Source organism: Drosophila mojavensis, unplaced genomic scaffold (genome assembly GCF_018153725.1).
Source record: "Drosophila mojavensis isolate 15081-1352.22 unplaced genomic scaffold, ASM1815372v1 contig_16, whole genome shotgun sequence".
NCBI lineage: Eukaryota > Metazoa > Arthropoda > Insecta > Diptera > Drosophilidae > Drosophila > Drosophila mojavensis.
The window spans coordinates 5,053,777-5,068,072 of NW_025318693.1; the positions used below are offsets into that span (position 1 = coordinate 5,053,777).

At 38.7% G+C, this 14,296-nt stretch overlaps 4 protein-coding genes across 8 annotated transcripts; 1 reads left to right on the forward strand and 3 right to left on the reverse strand.

The window, feature by feature from the left end:
* Positions 1–52: 52 nt before the first annotated feature.
* LOC6573384 (SPARC) lies at positions 53–3,606 on the reverse strand. The gene is made up of 3 exons (XM_001999429.4): positions 3,508–3,606; positions 1,005–1,175; positions 53–937 (listed from the first exon to the last, which is right to left on the reverse strand). The coding sequence occupies exons 2-3, from the start codon at positions 1,161–1,163 to the stop codon at positions 185–187; spliced, it is 912 nt and encodes a 303-aa protein (XP_001999465.1). The 5' UTR covers positions 1,164–1,175; positions 3,508–3,606; the 3' UTR covers positions 53–184.
* Positions 3,607–3,825: 219 nt separating this feature from the next.
* On the reverse strand, positions 3,826–8,064 carry LOC6573383 (ribonucleoprotein RB97D). Of its 4 annotated transcripts, none has more exons than XM_044007560.1 (6): positions 7,825–8,064; positions 7,522–7,751; positions 7,194–7,438; positions 6,421–7,134; positions 6,201–6,360; positions 3,826–3,912 (listed from the first exon to the last, which is right to left on the reverse strand). In XM_044007560.1, the coding sequence occupies exons 1-5, from the start codon at positions 7,966–7,968 to the stop codon at positions 6,206–6,208; spliced, it is 1,488 nt and encodes a 495-aa protein (XP_043863495.1). In that variant the 5' UTR covers positions 7,969–8,064; the 3' UTR covers positions 3,826–3,912; positions 6,201–6,205. The 4 variants fall into 4 exon arrangements, with proteins under 4 accessions (XP_043863495.1, XP_043863493.1, XP_043863496.1 ...); XM_044007558.1 differs by lacking the exon at positions 3,826–3,912 and adding an exon at positions 5,016–6,019 and having other exon boundaries at positions 7,825–8,063; XM_044007561.1 differs by lacking the exon at positions 3,826–3,912 and adding an exon at positions 5,016–6,019 and having other exon boundaries at positions 7,885–8,062.
* Positions 8,065–8,138: 74 nt separating this feature from the next.
* LOC6573381 (homeobox protein rough) lies at positions 8,139–14,033 on the reverse strand. 2 transcript variants are annotated; one of them, XM_001999426.3, is made up of 3 exons: positions 13,277–13,999; positions 9,220–9,454; positions 8,139–8,948 (listed from the first exon to the last, which is right to left on the reverse strand). In XM_001999426.3, exons 1-3 carry the CDS (start codon positions 13,704–13,706, stop codon positions 8,570–8,572), a joined length of 1,044 nt encoding a protein of 347 aa, XP_001999462.1. In that variant the 5' UTR covers positions 13,707–13,999; the 3' UTR covers positions 8,139–8,569. The 2 variants fall into 2 exon arrangements, with proteins under 2 accessions (XP_001999462.1, XP_032589421.1); XM_032733530.2 differs by having other exon boundaries at positions 8,832–8,965; positions 13,277–14,033.
* LOC6573382 (oxidoreductase-like domain-containing protein 1) lies at positions 8,164–12,337 on the forward strand. The gene is made up of 3 exons (XM_001999427.4): positions 8,164–8,255; positions 11,869–11,977; positions 12,036–12,337. Exons 2-3 carry the CDS (start codon positions 11,879–11,881, stop codon positions 12,255–12,257), a joined length of 321 nt encoding a protein of 106 aa, XP_001999463.2. The 5' UTR covers positions 8,164–8,255; positions 11,869–11,878; the 3' UTR covers positions 12,258–12,337.
* Positions 14,034–14,296: the final 263 nt, after the last annotated feature.

A 14,296-nucleotide genomic window follows, 5' to 3' on the forward strand; every position in this document is an offset into this window, starting at 1 on the left:
AATAAATTTAATGAAACTTTAAATACAAAATAAAAACATCGAAATGCCCAAATTGTTATTGGAACATTTATTAGACAATTATTTGTTGAAATAAACTTTGTGCACAAAATAGTAAAATTATATTATTTAAAATAACTGGGCATCCATGACACATGGTACATAGGACATGGCTTCAGGGATACCATTAACCCAGTAAATGTGGCACTGCTTTCTGCACATCATCGCAGCGCTCTTTGAGGTCCTCGGCATCCAGTTCCAGGCAAGCGCCCCACTCGACCAGAGTAATGCGATGGTCCTTGTTGGAGTCGCAGGACTCCAGGAATGGTGCGATGCAATGCTCCAGCTTGACCAACGGGGCGCGTATGGGGAACAGCTCGTGGCGGGAAACAGAGCGATCGGTGTCGCCATCCAGATCGCACCACTTCCACACGGCTGCGTTGGCCCAACGACGCGAGTTGTTCGTCTCGGCCTCCAGTTCCATTTGCATGTAGTGGTCGGTCAGCTCATCGCGCTCGGCGAGATCGCGCATCACGTTGAATAACCAGTCGCGCATGCGACGTGGGAAGTCCTTCAGGTCCTCGCCATCGCACACACGCGGCTCTTGGCAGGCGCCATAGTAGTCGATGTGGAGATGTGCATTGTCCGGATGACGGCAGCCGGGATCCTTGTTGTCGCACCAGCAGCGCTGCTGATAGACAGCGCAATCGGATGGCCAGGTCTCGTTCTTGTTGGTGCACACAAGACGGCGCGTGTCCAATTCGTCTGGGCACTCGGGAATGCAGATGCACTCGGGCTTGCCTTCATTCAGCTGACAGATGCGACCAGCGCCGCAGTGCATAGTCTCGCAGGGATCCACCTCGACCACCGGATTCAATAGATTATACTGTACATCGGCCAATTTCTGGGCCAGCTCATTCTCACGCTCCACATCCTTGTTCTAAGACCAGATAAAAGGTTGAGTATCAAAGCTCTCTTTATTTCTAGTGAAGCTATGCGGTACAGACCTTGGACTTCTCCTCCAGCAGCGTCAGATACTCTTCATCATCTTCATCGAACTCGGCTATGTCCTCCAAGTCCAGATTGGCGATGGGGTCCTCGGCGCGCACCTGCGACAGCGTCAACGCCAGCAGCCCCAAGCAGAGCAGCAGCCAAACAGAACGCATCTTCCCACGAGTCTAGCCCGAAACAAAATCAATTCAAGCATATTAATTATGGGTATATGCAATATACATACATATATATACAAATTTATTATTATATTCGTATATTCTTCTATCTTATCTGCTGTGCGATGGGTCATAAAGCTCAGCGATTATGTTGAGCCTTTATTGTCAAACGCAGCTAAAATCCATTTTGGAATTTAGCGCCAATAAGAAAATTTTTGAAATTTCTGTGACTGTACTCCTGCTGCTGCTGCTGTTGTAACGGTACGCGCTGTAACGGTAAGCAACCCCCTTTTTGCATTGGCGTGGCTTCGAAGACATTTTATAACATGTATAGTAGTATATGTGCATGCACATATATACATATGTGTGTGTGTGTGTGTGAAAAGGTCAAACAGAAGGAAGTGGCGGAATTTGATGGAAACAAAAGACTTTCATTGTTAGAAACTGCTAAGAATTACAAAGCAGAAAAAAGCTATAAATTATATGCTCTGCAATATAAGTACTTCCAGCTCAAATTCATATTGTATTTCTTCTTTTCATGCTACGAACCTTTCTCTAAGGAACTCGCTCAATTAGCTGTGGGAAAAACGAGGATGTGGCTTCAAAAACACAGAATAATATGCAATTGTAGAGCAAAGGCTGTTAAAAAATCAAAGTTTAATAGGAACTTTTGGTAGATGTATATCTTCTATCCTTCGACAACAAAAATATCTTTATTATTTTTGTATTACCTAAGGTAGAATTTGCTTTAAAAAGTCAATCAAAAGTACTTTGGAAAAAAGTTCCATTAGAGACTATATAAATAAGACGGATGCCTATATTTATATATTTTTAATAATAAAAATATTTTGAAAATCTTATAAATAAAATCGGTTTCAAGATTGTAAAGAACAGAAAAATATCTATTCTCAAGCAGAATTAAGATAAATCTTGAACTAAACCATGATATACAATGTAAACCAATTGAGCTATGTGGTTTTTGAAGCTCATACTAAATTTATCTCTAATATGAACATCTATTGACTCATAGTCAAGCAACTCTAATGAAACACTCGCAAAATTCGCACAGGAATTGCCGAGATTTTATAGAAAGAAAAAAACAACAATTTCCAGGGCATGTTGAACACATGTGCCACAGTTCTGAGCATTTGAAAATTGTTTGTGAACGGAATTCTGAAATCATTTCTATATACAAAATGACTATCTACAAATCTATATTTCTCTCTTTCTCTGTGTGTAGTATAGTATATGAGTGTATAGTGTATGGGTGTGTGTGCTCCGATTAGACTTGACCTCGATGCTGGGGTAACAAAAAAATTATGGGTCAATAGTTTTGTGCTGAAGCAATATTTTAATCTGTCAACTAAACTTTATATAACAGTAAAATGAAAATTAGTATATACACATACATATATATATATATTATATGTGCGCTCATAACGACAATGACAAATGTGGAGCTTGCTCTGTGGCTTATCTCTGGCCAGAGCTTCCGTTTTGGTACTCGAGATTTGCTTAATCGCCGCCTTTTGAGCAAAGCAAAACGCGCAATGCCTGAATCTTTCAAATGTGCCACACACAATTCCCATATACACAGTCAATTCATAAATATATATATATGCATATCTACACACACACACACACACACTCGAGCATATTTAGATGCATCTGGGCAATGCAACCGTTTTCCAGGAATATTTCAGTTGATGCTGTTTGCTTACATGTATGGGTGCGAGAGTGTGTGTGCGTGTGTATGTGTGTGTTTGTGAAACGATGCAGTTTAATTATAACGAAAACCGACAAAGAATGACGTGATGCATCGCATATATCCGCAGATATTGTGATGTTTGTGTGGAATCCAGCAATCCATGCTCATTGTAATCAGAAGCTACACTGAGCGAAAATCAACTAGGCCAACTAAACAAACACTTACCAGTTAGGGCTTAAATAATTGAACCCTCCAGTTGGCCAATTTCTAATGGGAAGAAAAATCAATGCAAATTTCTTCAAGTGTAGCAATTGAATGGAATTTGCGGAACTGCACTTGGATTACGACACTTCTATGGGGCGCTCTAACCTTGGAATGGTTAAAAAACTAAAAACTTTTGAGCAATTCAATGCAATCAATTGCCAATATTTCGCCAGAGAATTGAGTTCAATTAACTTTTACTGTGAACTTGAATATCAGAATACAATTTCCAGCTGAGGCACGCGAAAAGCCGACATCACTCGAATTTCAAAACTCTCGATCAATCACATATTTCAATATACGTAAACGGTTCACATTATCTTCTGCAACTGTTTTCTTATATTATTTCATATATATACTATATATACTTACAATATTAATTTGTAATTAGAATTCCTGTACGATTTGAAGAATTCGTATGTCCGAATGCGTCGACGGCAAACGACTGACTGTTGATTGGGGCTGATGTTGGGGTACAAGGCGATTATGGATCGTGCATTAAATGTCCGCATATCACTAAGCTGGCCAAACTTGTTGGCTGCCAACATGTTCGGTGCAATAACAACACAGATTTTTCTTACTCAAATATGTTTTAGATTTTATTCAGAGTTCACGAAATATAAATAAGTATACTCTATTCAGTAGCACTCTATATACAGTGCCGTAGATAGCCAATAGAAGTCATAATACAAATCAAATAAAATTATAATAACTTACCTTCAGCGATCTACAAAGATATTGTGTTCGAGCTGTGTTGCCTCTCTAAATCCAGCAGTGCTTTTTTTCGGAAAAGAAATGTTTTGGTGATTCTTTTAGAAATGCTGCATAAAAGTGATAGAATTTTTTGTTTTGTTTTGTTTTTTTTTTTTTTTTTTTTTTTTATATATATAAAATAGAGTTACTTAACTAGATAAATGTAAATAACTAAAGCCGTGTGTCATCTAGAATTGTGCCCAACTAACTTACCTTAAGGCTTGATCAAAGCTCTTGCAAACAGGCTCGGCGTGTATTATACACACATACACTTAACATAGATTTAACTATATTAAAAATTGTTAATTTAATTATTTGCTGTCTAAGCAGTTCGATTTGAGTGTACTTAGTTTGCTTCCGTTGTTAAACGAGACTTACTTAAAGGAATTCAGCTATGTCTCAGCTCAAATGAATATTAAGATATACATAGTGTGGGTTTCAAGAATTTATTTATTTAAAAATAAATATATATATAGATTGATATTTGATTTGCATATTGTTATTGTAATATAATAGTTATAATATGCTAGAGCTAAATTAAGTGGGCAAATTAGGGACTACGCTCTCTTAGTTAATCCATACATAATTTAATGCATATCTCATATATCATAGATTTAAACAAAAAATATATGTATGTATGTATGTATATTGATTTTAGGCCTTTGGCGAGCGCTACAAAAAACTTAGAAATATCAATACATATGAAAATATATATAGTTATAACATCTGCATTTTTGATAAACTAAAACTAAACTTAGAGTTCATGTCGTGGTTGAGTTCTTAACAATAACAAAACATCTATTCAATTTTGTTGGCTCTTCACTTGTTATGCTGTTTTAATGTTAAAATAAAGCACAGTTCAATAATCGTATATTGTATTTATAAATATCTATATACATCTAAATGTGCAAGTTCTGAAAAGTGGGGGGCATAAAGCGCTCTGCCGAAACAGTAAAATGAATTTGAGTGTAAGGAAACCGTTTACAACTTAATACAACTGTGAATAGAGTGTATATCAGACAGTCATATACAAATACGTATATATATATATACATAGTTATATATATCTATATATATATATATATCCGTTTATGTTTATAAAAATTGACAATAAATTTGATATCAACTCGTTTAGAATTATTCATATAATATGTCTATCATAATAATTAACTTTTCTATTATATATTTTAGATTAATCGCAGCCGTGCGTTGCTAAACAGCCTTTCGACTTAATTTGATTTTCATTTACTATTACTGGACGTATCTTGTCATTTGTTATTATCCTCGATGGCCAACAACGGGTTATGCGGGCATTAAGGCGTCTAGTAACTAATATACTATACGAATACGAATATACGAATATATGAGAGCTACGCGAACTAGCTCTATAAGCTCTGGCTAAAGTTTGAATTATGTTTAAATTCGTTTACAAAAATACATGTTTACGATTTGTATGCAAATGCTGAGCGACGCACGGGCGATAAATTTGATTTCCGTTTTATAGACTGAATTACATATTAGGTATCAATTATTATGATATATTAAAGTAGATAGAGAGATTAGATATATATGTAGATAAAGAGAGCACTAAATGATTAACTTCTAAATTGGAGTTTACAATTTGTATTTGCTGAACGCAAATATATTTCTTCTTCTGTTTTTTTTTTTTTTTTTTTTTTTTTTTTTTTTTTTGAAAAATAAAGCATGGCAAGTTAACACTAAATTAAATGAAACGCATTTCTCTACAACTCACAGTTGTATCCAGCATAGATCTTAAACATTATTTTTATCAGATATTTGTCTTATCCATAAGCGACATATATGAATATAAATTGTTCAATAAATAACATGAGAACTTAGTTTTAAGAGTTAAAAACATTAGTTAGTTGTTGTCGTATGCTCAGTTAGATATTTATGTATAAATATAGCAAGATACATATATATATTAAGAGAGAGATAGATAGAGAGAGACAACGCAGTTAATATATATTAATTTATATATAGATATCCTGTTTTAAGTTACTAAGCGAGTTCGTGTCCTAGCTTACAACAAGCCTATTTAATTGTATCTGTATTTGTATCTTGTATTCTGAGCTTTTGTGTTACACTTAAGGCACACACAAATAGGTATCTATATTAAAGAGAATTATAAAAATTAGTAATTTGACATAACTTATCAGAGTGGGGCACAATTGGAGTCAGTATTTGGTACCTTAAACTTTGCTTTTATCACCGCATACTAGGCATAAACGTACCATAACAATGACAACGCAATGGTGGACAGATTCATGATTGTCATGCGCTTTACTCACCCGAACTAACGACGATATTTGCTGTTCGCACTCCCAGCGGTCGCTACCGTTCCATTAGAAACACTTTTAGGCACGGGACCCGAAACTGGACCATTGCCACAGGGCGGCGGTGCTGCTGCATTATACGGTGCATAGCCAGGTGCAGTTGGCTGCTGATTATCTGCAAGCCAACAAGACTTGATAATTAGGCACAGGATTTGAAGGAAATGCCATTACTTACGATAGCTGCTGGGTGGTGCAGCAGCATAAGGATTCATGCGGTTGCCATTCATGTTGTGTTTGGTTGGACCGCCGCCATAATTTTGTTGATAGCCACTACCGAAGTTGGGAGGCGGCTGCTGCTGCTGCTGTGGTGGCGGTGGCTGATGCGGTGGTGGGCCCTGAGGCACTGGCATAGAACCAGGTACGGGTGGAGCCCCAGATGGCGGCATATTCCAGTTACCGACCGGTGGTGGCGGTGGACCATTGCGATGATGGTTCACGGGTGGTACGCCAGGTGTAGGCGGCTGCATGTTCGGCGGACCGCCCCATTGATTACCATGCCATTGTGGAGCACCGGGTGGTGGTGGCGGCGGTGCATTCCAGCCGTTCTGAGCAGGCGGATAAGCGTTCCAGCCATTCATTTGTGGCGGCGGCGGCTGCTGATAATAAGGTTGCATGGGCGGCGGTGGCCCCCAATAATTGTAGTTTGGTGGCGGGGCAGTCATTGGTGGTGGAGGTGGTTGATGTTGATACGGCGGCATTTGCTGAGGCGGAGGTACTTGGGGACGGTAACCAGTTGGGGGCATGTTGGCTTTGGGTGGAGGCTGCTGTTGCGGCGGCATCTTGTTGCCATTGGCTGCAGTGCTCTGAACATTTCTGTCTTTCTTTTCCAAATTGTAAATAGACTTTTTTACGTCCACCAACACATATTTAATCGAGTGCTGCCTCTGAACTGTGACGATAGAAAAAGTGTCATAAAGGGCATATATTAATTTACTTCACTACACTTACGTATGGCCTTGTCTACGGCATCATAGTCATCAAATTCGATAAAGGCAAAGCCGCGACGCTTGCCGGTGGTTTTGTCTGTCAGCAATTTCACGGAGACCACATTGCCGAACTGTAGGAAATACTCGCGCAAGCAATCCTCGTCGTGGTTATCCTTCAATCCGCCAACAAAAAGCTTCTTCACTGAAATATTTGTCTCGCGTGTTTCGCGCTCTGGACGGGGCAAAGCTCGTTTTGCTTCCACGGTTCTAGAACAAGATTCAGAGATAATAGTAGATAACAAATAATGAGATTAAGTCCATGCAATAAGACAGATTTCATTGACACATACTTGCCGTCTATGATATGCGGACGATTCTCTTGCGCCGTATCTACCATGGCGGACTTTGTATAGGTAATAAAGCCAAAGCCACGTGAGCGTTTAGTTGCGGCATCTCTCATAACAACAACATCCACCACCTTGCCCCATTGCGAGTAGAAGACTTTAAGGCTCTCTTCTGTGGTGTAGGGCGCTAGGCCGCCAATGAACAGCTTGCGCAAGTGCTCCAATTCACAAATGTCCTGCGGGACACGTTGACAATATATTTATATGAATGACTGTGCTTTTTGGTTTACGGGCAAATTTTTTATGTACCACAGTGTGCGTTTCCATGGAGTGAGTGGGTGTTAATGGCGCACTTGTATTGATACTTACATCCTCATCCCTGATTTCAAATATTTCGGGTGTAGTTTCCTCTGAGGATTCCTCTAACTTAATTGCTTGCGGGTTGTTTGCCATGTTTGGCTCAACTTTATTTCAAGTTTACAAAAAAAATTCGGCACCGCTGCTCTTTAGACACGCACGCCAAGAAAAAGTTAAGGATGTGCAATATGTATCGTTTAACATAAATATCGATAGATGCGTGATACCGATATCATGTTTTGACTTCATAATTTATCCAGCCCTAGTTTGTTTGTTTGTTGGTTTTGATTACGTTCGTTTAGTAAAATTTGTAATATTCTCAAAAAATATTTTCCTTTGAATTAAAAGGCAATTTGCAGATACCACAAATGCAGTAAACTGAGGTAAGCGGCTTAAAATGTGTGCACTGCACGTCAAAGTTCGAAATATAAACTGTTGCCATAGATATTCATAACCAACCAGTTAGTGATGCGTGCTTTGACTTTTTTAAAGCTAAAAATTTAAAACACGTCAAAGCCGCCCAATCCTAAATCAAAGTAACAAGTTTTTGCATTAGTATTTAGAGCTAGGTTTTGGCAACGTAAAATTGGCCAAAAACTACTTCTAGTTAAGCTTAGTTTATTTTCTGTTTTTTATCAGTTAATAAATTAAAATGTGGATACGTTTAAGTATAAAATGAATTAAAGCTGGTTTATTATTAACACGAATTGATAAGCCTTGGCGGAGGCACTAAATGGCTGCGACGATGCTGCTGCTGCTGCGGCTGTTGTATTTGTCGCTGTTGTTGTTGCTGTTGCTGTTGGTCAGGAGGCACATGGGTTTGGTCTGGTTCTTGTTGGTGGTGGTCCGCGATGTCAACATAATTACCATTCGCACTGTGCCCGTTATTTATGAGCCTATCCTTGGGCAGCGACGTAGGCAGCAGGGCGGGCATTGCCGCCGGTGCGGCATAGTAGCCGCTGCCTAACATGGCCGCCGCTGCTACCGCTGTACTGTTAGCCGGCGCCGCTGCCGCCGTCGCGTAACTCGTTTGTCCCATGATGGTGCTCATAAAACCATTGGCCACGACAAAGTTCCTGCAAATTGATTGTATCTGGTATTACATAAAAATGAGCGCAATTGAACCCAAACCCCAAACCCATAGCCAAAGCCAAAGACCCCGGTTAGACCCAGGCATTGTCTAATTGGCCCGTAAATGTCGTTAAATTAATTTCGTGTTAATTTTATGTGAGTACATCAATTAAACTTGTGACATTTCTTTGAATTACTTCCGTTGCAAAATGTTCAGCCTCACCCCTTCAACCCCGCACCCGCGCATCACCCATCACCTTATTCGAATCGCCTTACCTGTAGTGTTGATCAATTTGCGCCTTCTCAATGCGCTTATCCTTGGCGCGTCGATTTTGAAACCATATCTTGATTTGAGTTTCAGTCAAGCACAACGTCTCCGCCAGCTCAAAGCGTCGACTCCTCGATATGTACTCGTTCCGATGGAACTCCACCTCCAGCCGCAACGTTTGCTCCGTGCTAAATGTGGTGCGCTGTCGCCTCTGTCGCCCTTCCTTACGCCGACGTCGAGCCACTGCCAAACGAAGAGCAGATAATCAAATCGTTAAAGACTACAACATAATCCACAACAATGATCTATGTAAGTGAGCCACACGCACATGCTGACTGTGGAAAGCGTTAGGCCGAAATTAATCTTACATTAATAAACCATCAAATTGCCCTCAATCTCGAGCACTGTGTGTATCCGCTAAATATCCTTGCGTGCGCACAAGTTAAACAAATAATTAACCATGCGGCTGGGCCCTTTCTATTGCAGCCTAACGGAAATTTTGATCGCGTTTGTAGCGCACATTAAAATGCATTTTACACGTGTTCCTAGACTGCCCATCAGTGGCATTCCCCTTGACACCGTCCCTGCCTCTGCCGTCTCTTAATAGCATCATAGCATTTTATACATTTTCGTCAATCTGAGCCGGGAAATTTTCAACAATGCCAACAGCTGTCTCTCATCCTCCCTTTGTTAAATTTGTACACATTATAATGCCCTCATCTGCAGGATATTCACAGTGCAGCGAGCTGTTGGTAACGTCTCTATAGAATTAAGAGCTGATATTTCAGAAAACTAACTTGTTCGAAATTTAATCAATGTATATAATATACAAAATTAACTAAATATATATGAATAAAAACTTTAAAAAATTTAGAAAAGAATAGAAAAACATAATTCGCATCAATCAGTTATTAAATATATATGTACGTGCACCTGTAAACGTATATAAATTTATATTATACAATTTCTGTCGTTAGAGTATTTGCTTTTCGATATCACTTGGAGTTTGCTTATTATTTGTTTGTTTTAGCTGTAACGGTAACGCGCCTACAAAGCGCAATTCTCCGCACACTTTCATAATGCGTACTCTATTTCCCTTGTATGTCCGAGTACATGTCGACTAATTGTTGTTTTTCTCTCATTGCGCTCCATCTCTTTCGCGCCCTTATGCTCCTGCCAAGCTGTGTAAAGTTTTCATTTGTGTGTAATCCCTAGTTTTCGCCTGATTACCCTTTGGCTGACTAACTCACAAAAGACTTAAGCTCTGCTTGCGGCTTATATAAGTCTGTATGGAAATATATATGTAGGTATGTATATATATATATATATATATATATATATATATATATATTTTTTTTTTTTTTTTTAAATCACGTGTGAAACTCAATACGACAAGTGTCCTTTGAGCTGGCGCAAGTGTCTGTCAATGGTTTGTTTGTTGCGTGTGTTTTTTAGGTTTCCTGTTAAGCTCAATTACAATGTTAATTTTTTAGCCATACTTTCTTTTTTTTAGCTAACTCTCCGAAAGATATGCTTAATGGGGGTGCTAAACAAGTGTCTATAATCCTGATGTGCCTTGTAATATCATCTCCCCTTATCAATCTTGCTTGCTTTCTTAATTTCGATATTTTTTTTTTTTTACCCATTGAAACATAGTCAATCGGGTATAACAGCCGAGGAGAACTGACTGTGGCTGTATATCGGACCAGGACGACTTATGAAATCTAACTAGCTTTATTTGGCTGTTGTATAACTTTCTGGAAATCGCTGAAAAACAAAAATCTAACCATTTTGTTATATATATAAATACATATATGTATGTATATCAAAATTTCACTCAGTGAATATTTCACTATCGTTAAAGTTAATAACTTGGAAATGATGGGATCTTCATATATATATCTATGTAACTATAAACATATCATATGTATATAAAGATTAAAGGATATGTTCAAGTCGTTCATCGCCACATAGACCACTCACACTTGCTTTTATCCTTTCTCTCTTTTTCTCTTATTTGCTACGACCTATAAGCGAGATTACCGCAAGTAAATGGGAATTTTTACGGCTGAATAAGTTTTAATATTTTGTTAATTTGCAATTTTTGGATTTTTTTTTGGCTCATTGTTCATCTTAACATTTCCCCTTTGCTCACTCCTTTGGCTTTCTTTCGGCAGTTGCTTGCTTGCCTTACAGTTTCCTTTGGTTTTTTGCTTTAAGGGTTTGCGGCAAGTGCAAGGATATTTAATAGCCTGGCTATTGATATTTATGCACAACTTTTTTCGCAGTTCCTGCGGAACTGATTTTTTCATTCATCTCATTTTGTTTTGACGAATCAACTTTTACACCTGCATGTGAAAACATGTGAACAATTTGGAAACTATTTTGCTTCATTTAGTTTTCTCGATTTGAAGCAATGCGATCCAAGAAGAAGATTAATGGGAATAGACAATGGTTTCTCATACATCTCATCATCTGAACTCACTCTCGTTATCTCGCTCTAACTTACATTATTCTCAACGTAGGTAATATTAGTTTGGAAACAGATTCATTATGCAATTCACACACACACTCATATTCATACATTAAAAGGTAAAGAAAGTGGGGATTTAATTGATAATAATTAAAATTTTCGTATTGTACACTCTATATTCCAGATCAGTTCCAATGCCTGTTCCTCTGTGCCTGCTTGGCCGTGCCAGAACCCAAATAGCGGCAGCCTTTCAGGTCAGATTTCTAGCGAACAAAGATGCCTCCAACATTGAGGTTAGTCCTGTCTACTAATCTACTACTAATATATACATCTAATAATTTGATCACGCAGCTACCACCTGAACCGACTACGTGCTGCATGTCAGGATGCGCCAATTGCGTTTGGGTGGAATACGCACAGACTGTGGCCAAGATTCTCGGCGACAACGATGAGCGTGCACGTGAAATAGTTTTAGCCAAGATCAAAGATCCCAATTTACGCATGTTTTTGGAAATTGAGCTGCGTAACTTGAAACAAGTTCGAGAGAGCAGGCCAGAGGAACCAAAAAAATGAAGGCAACTAGTCCAAGGAATAGTATAAAATTGTTTAAGTAGCATAAATTAGTTTGTTGTAATAAAATTTTGAGAATTGAAGATGTGTTTATTTTAAGCATCGATGTGAAGAAGTTGTTGGGGTAAATAATATCGATTTTAGAATCAATTTATGCCATATATAATACAGTAGAATCCGGTTATAACTTCACTAATAGCGTCTGTACGCTTATAGCGACGAAAATTCTGGTCCCCAGACAAACTTTTATGAGCAAACTTATAAGATTATAGCACCTTCCGGGTATAACGACGGTCCCTTGAGTGTCTGTATATGATAGGCTAAATAGGTTGATTCTTCCTTTAAAATAGTCGAAGATATACGATTATTTCCGTTTGGACAAGATCCTGTACGTTAGCTTTTCAGGATACTCGCCATAAAGTTTTTATTAAGTCTTTAGAGCCTAGAAGAAAAGGCAGGACAATCGAACCCATATACTTTATTTACTAAAGCTTATTTACTAGAGCTCTAAAAAAGGAACCTCGAACGTAAATTTTCCTGGCACAGACTACGAACACTAATATCTAAAAGTCGACCAAAAATTCAAATTTGCAACATTTTGTGTTGTTGTTTTGCAGAAATCGAGCTGACTGAATCTTAGATTTTTAGTATATATTTGATTGGTATTTAGTGAAATCAGTTTAGCTTAGATTAGAATGCTGGCATGGATTTTGGAATTTGTAAATAGGAAGATATAGCCATAATTACAAGAATTTTTTTTAGAATCTTAAAGTTTTAAGTTTTGTTTTGCAAATCAAGACACAATATGGCTTTTCATAGATATAGAAGTGATATATTAGACGAATGAAGACGCTGACAAGAGTAAGTATTTGAAATTTATAGCAACCGTAGTATTTGTAGACTTACGAATCAGATCGTTGCATGAATGCATGGGTTGGATTAGACCTTATTTAGGCCTTTGAATTTGTTTAAATTTTGACCAGCTTGCCACTCACTCCATAAACTATATATGCTATACTTACGAAATGCTGAAAATCCAGCGTTGATTTGAGCATCAGCCGAAAAAGCCGGGTAGGACAGAAGGGTCGGTGAAGTTGCATTGGGAATGGTTCTATAGGGATTATATTCCGGCGGAGCAGGAGCGATTAATTCGTAAGACGGGAAACTGATTAGTGAGGCGCGTTCGTCACTTATTGAGATATCCGGAGAGGATGCACTGCCGCCGTCGCTCTGATAGGGCGTCTCATGGTGAGTGCCCACATCGATGTCATCGCTGTCACTATTGTGTGTTCGCGTCTCTAGATGACCGTAAAGACGTTCGAAGAATTGACGCGGTGAAGACGGACGTGGTGGCACGGGTAGCGCTGTCAGCGGACCGGGTGTCGGTGTGGAATTCGAGGACTTAATTACGTTCTCCACATCGAGTGGCGTTGATTGGGTTTGCTGCTGCATTTTGTGTGGCCGATTTGCAACGCTGTTTAGGAGCAGAGGCTATAAACTTATCACTCGAATAATCGACGTGCGACTGAAACTGAAACTTGGTGTTACTTCCGACTTTGTGCCTGACCGGTAGCAGGCGCCTTGGTCAAGCGTTAGCGCTTATCCTGCGCGCGTCACAAATTATGCGTCGCATCAACAATCAACAAGAAGGTGCTTAAAATTATCGTTAATAAAAAATATTACTGGCGCCACACCTGAGGTGGCATAGCGCTGATTGGTTGAAACTACTTTGCTACCCTTAGGTCACTTCCGCCTCAATTCTTTGAGAGGGTAGCTAAAAGGATAAGCGCCGCCCATATCTACAGCCATAGCAAATTGCTTCTTGTCTACTAAATGGACTACGATTGATAGCTACTTGCTACGAAACTCAGCAACTTCAGGGACATGATTTTAGTACTTTATTTAAATCAAAATATGTGAGCACAAACAATCATATTGATTTATGTATATATATAAAAGAGTAAAATAAAAAGATACCTATCATTCTCGCCAATTATACGCAAGAAATTTCATTTAAATACCACTTGGACTATCAACATATC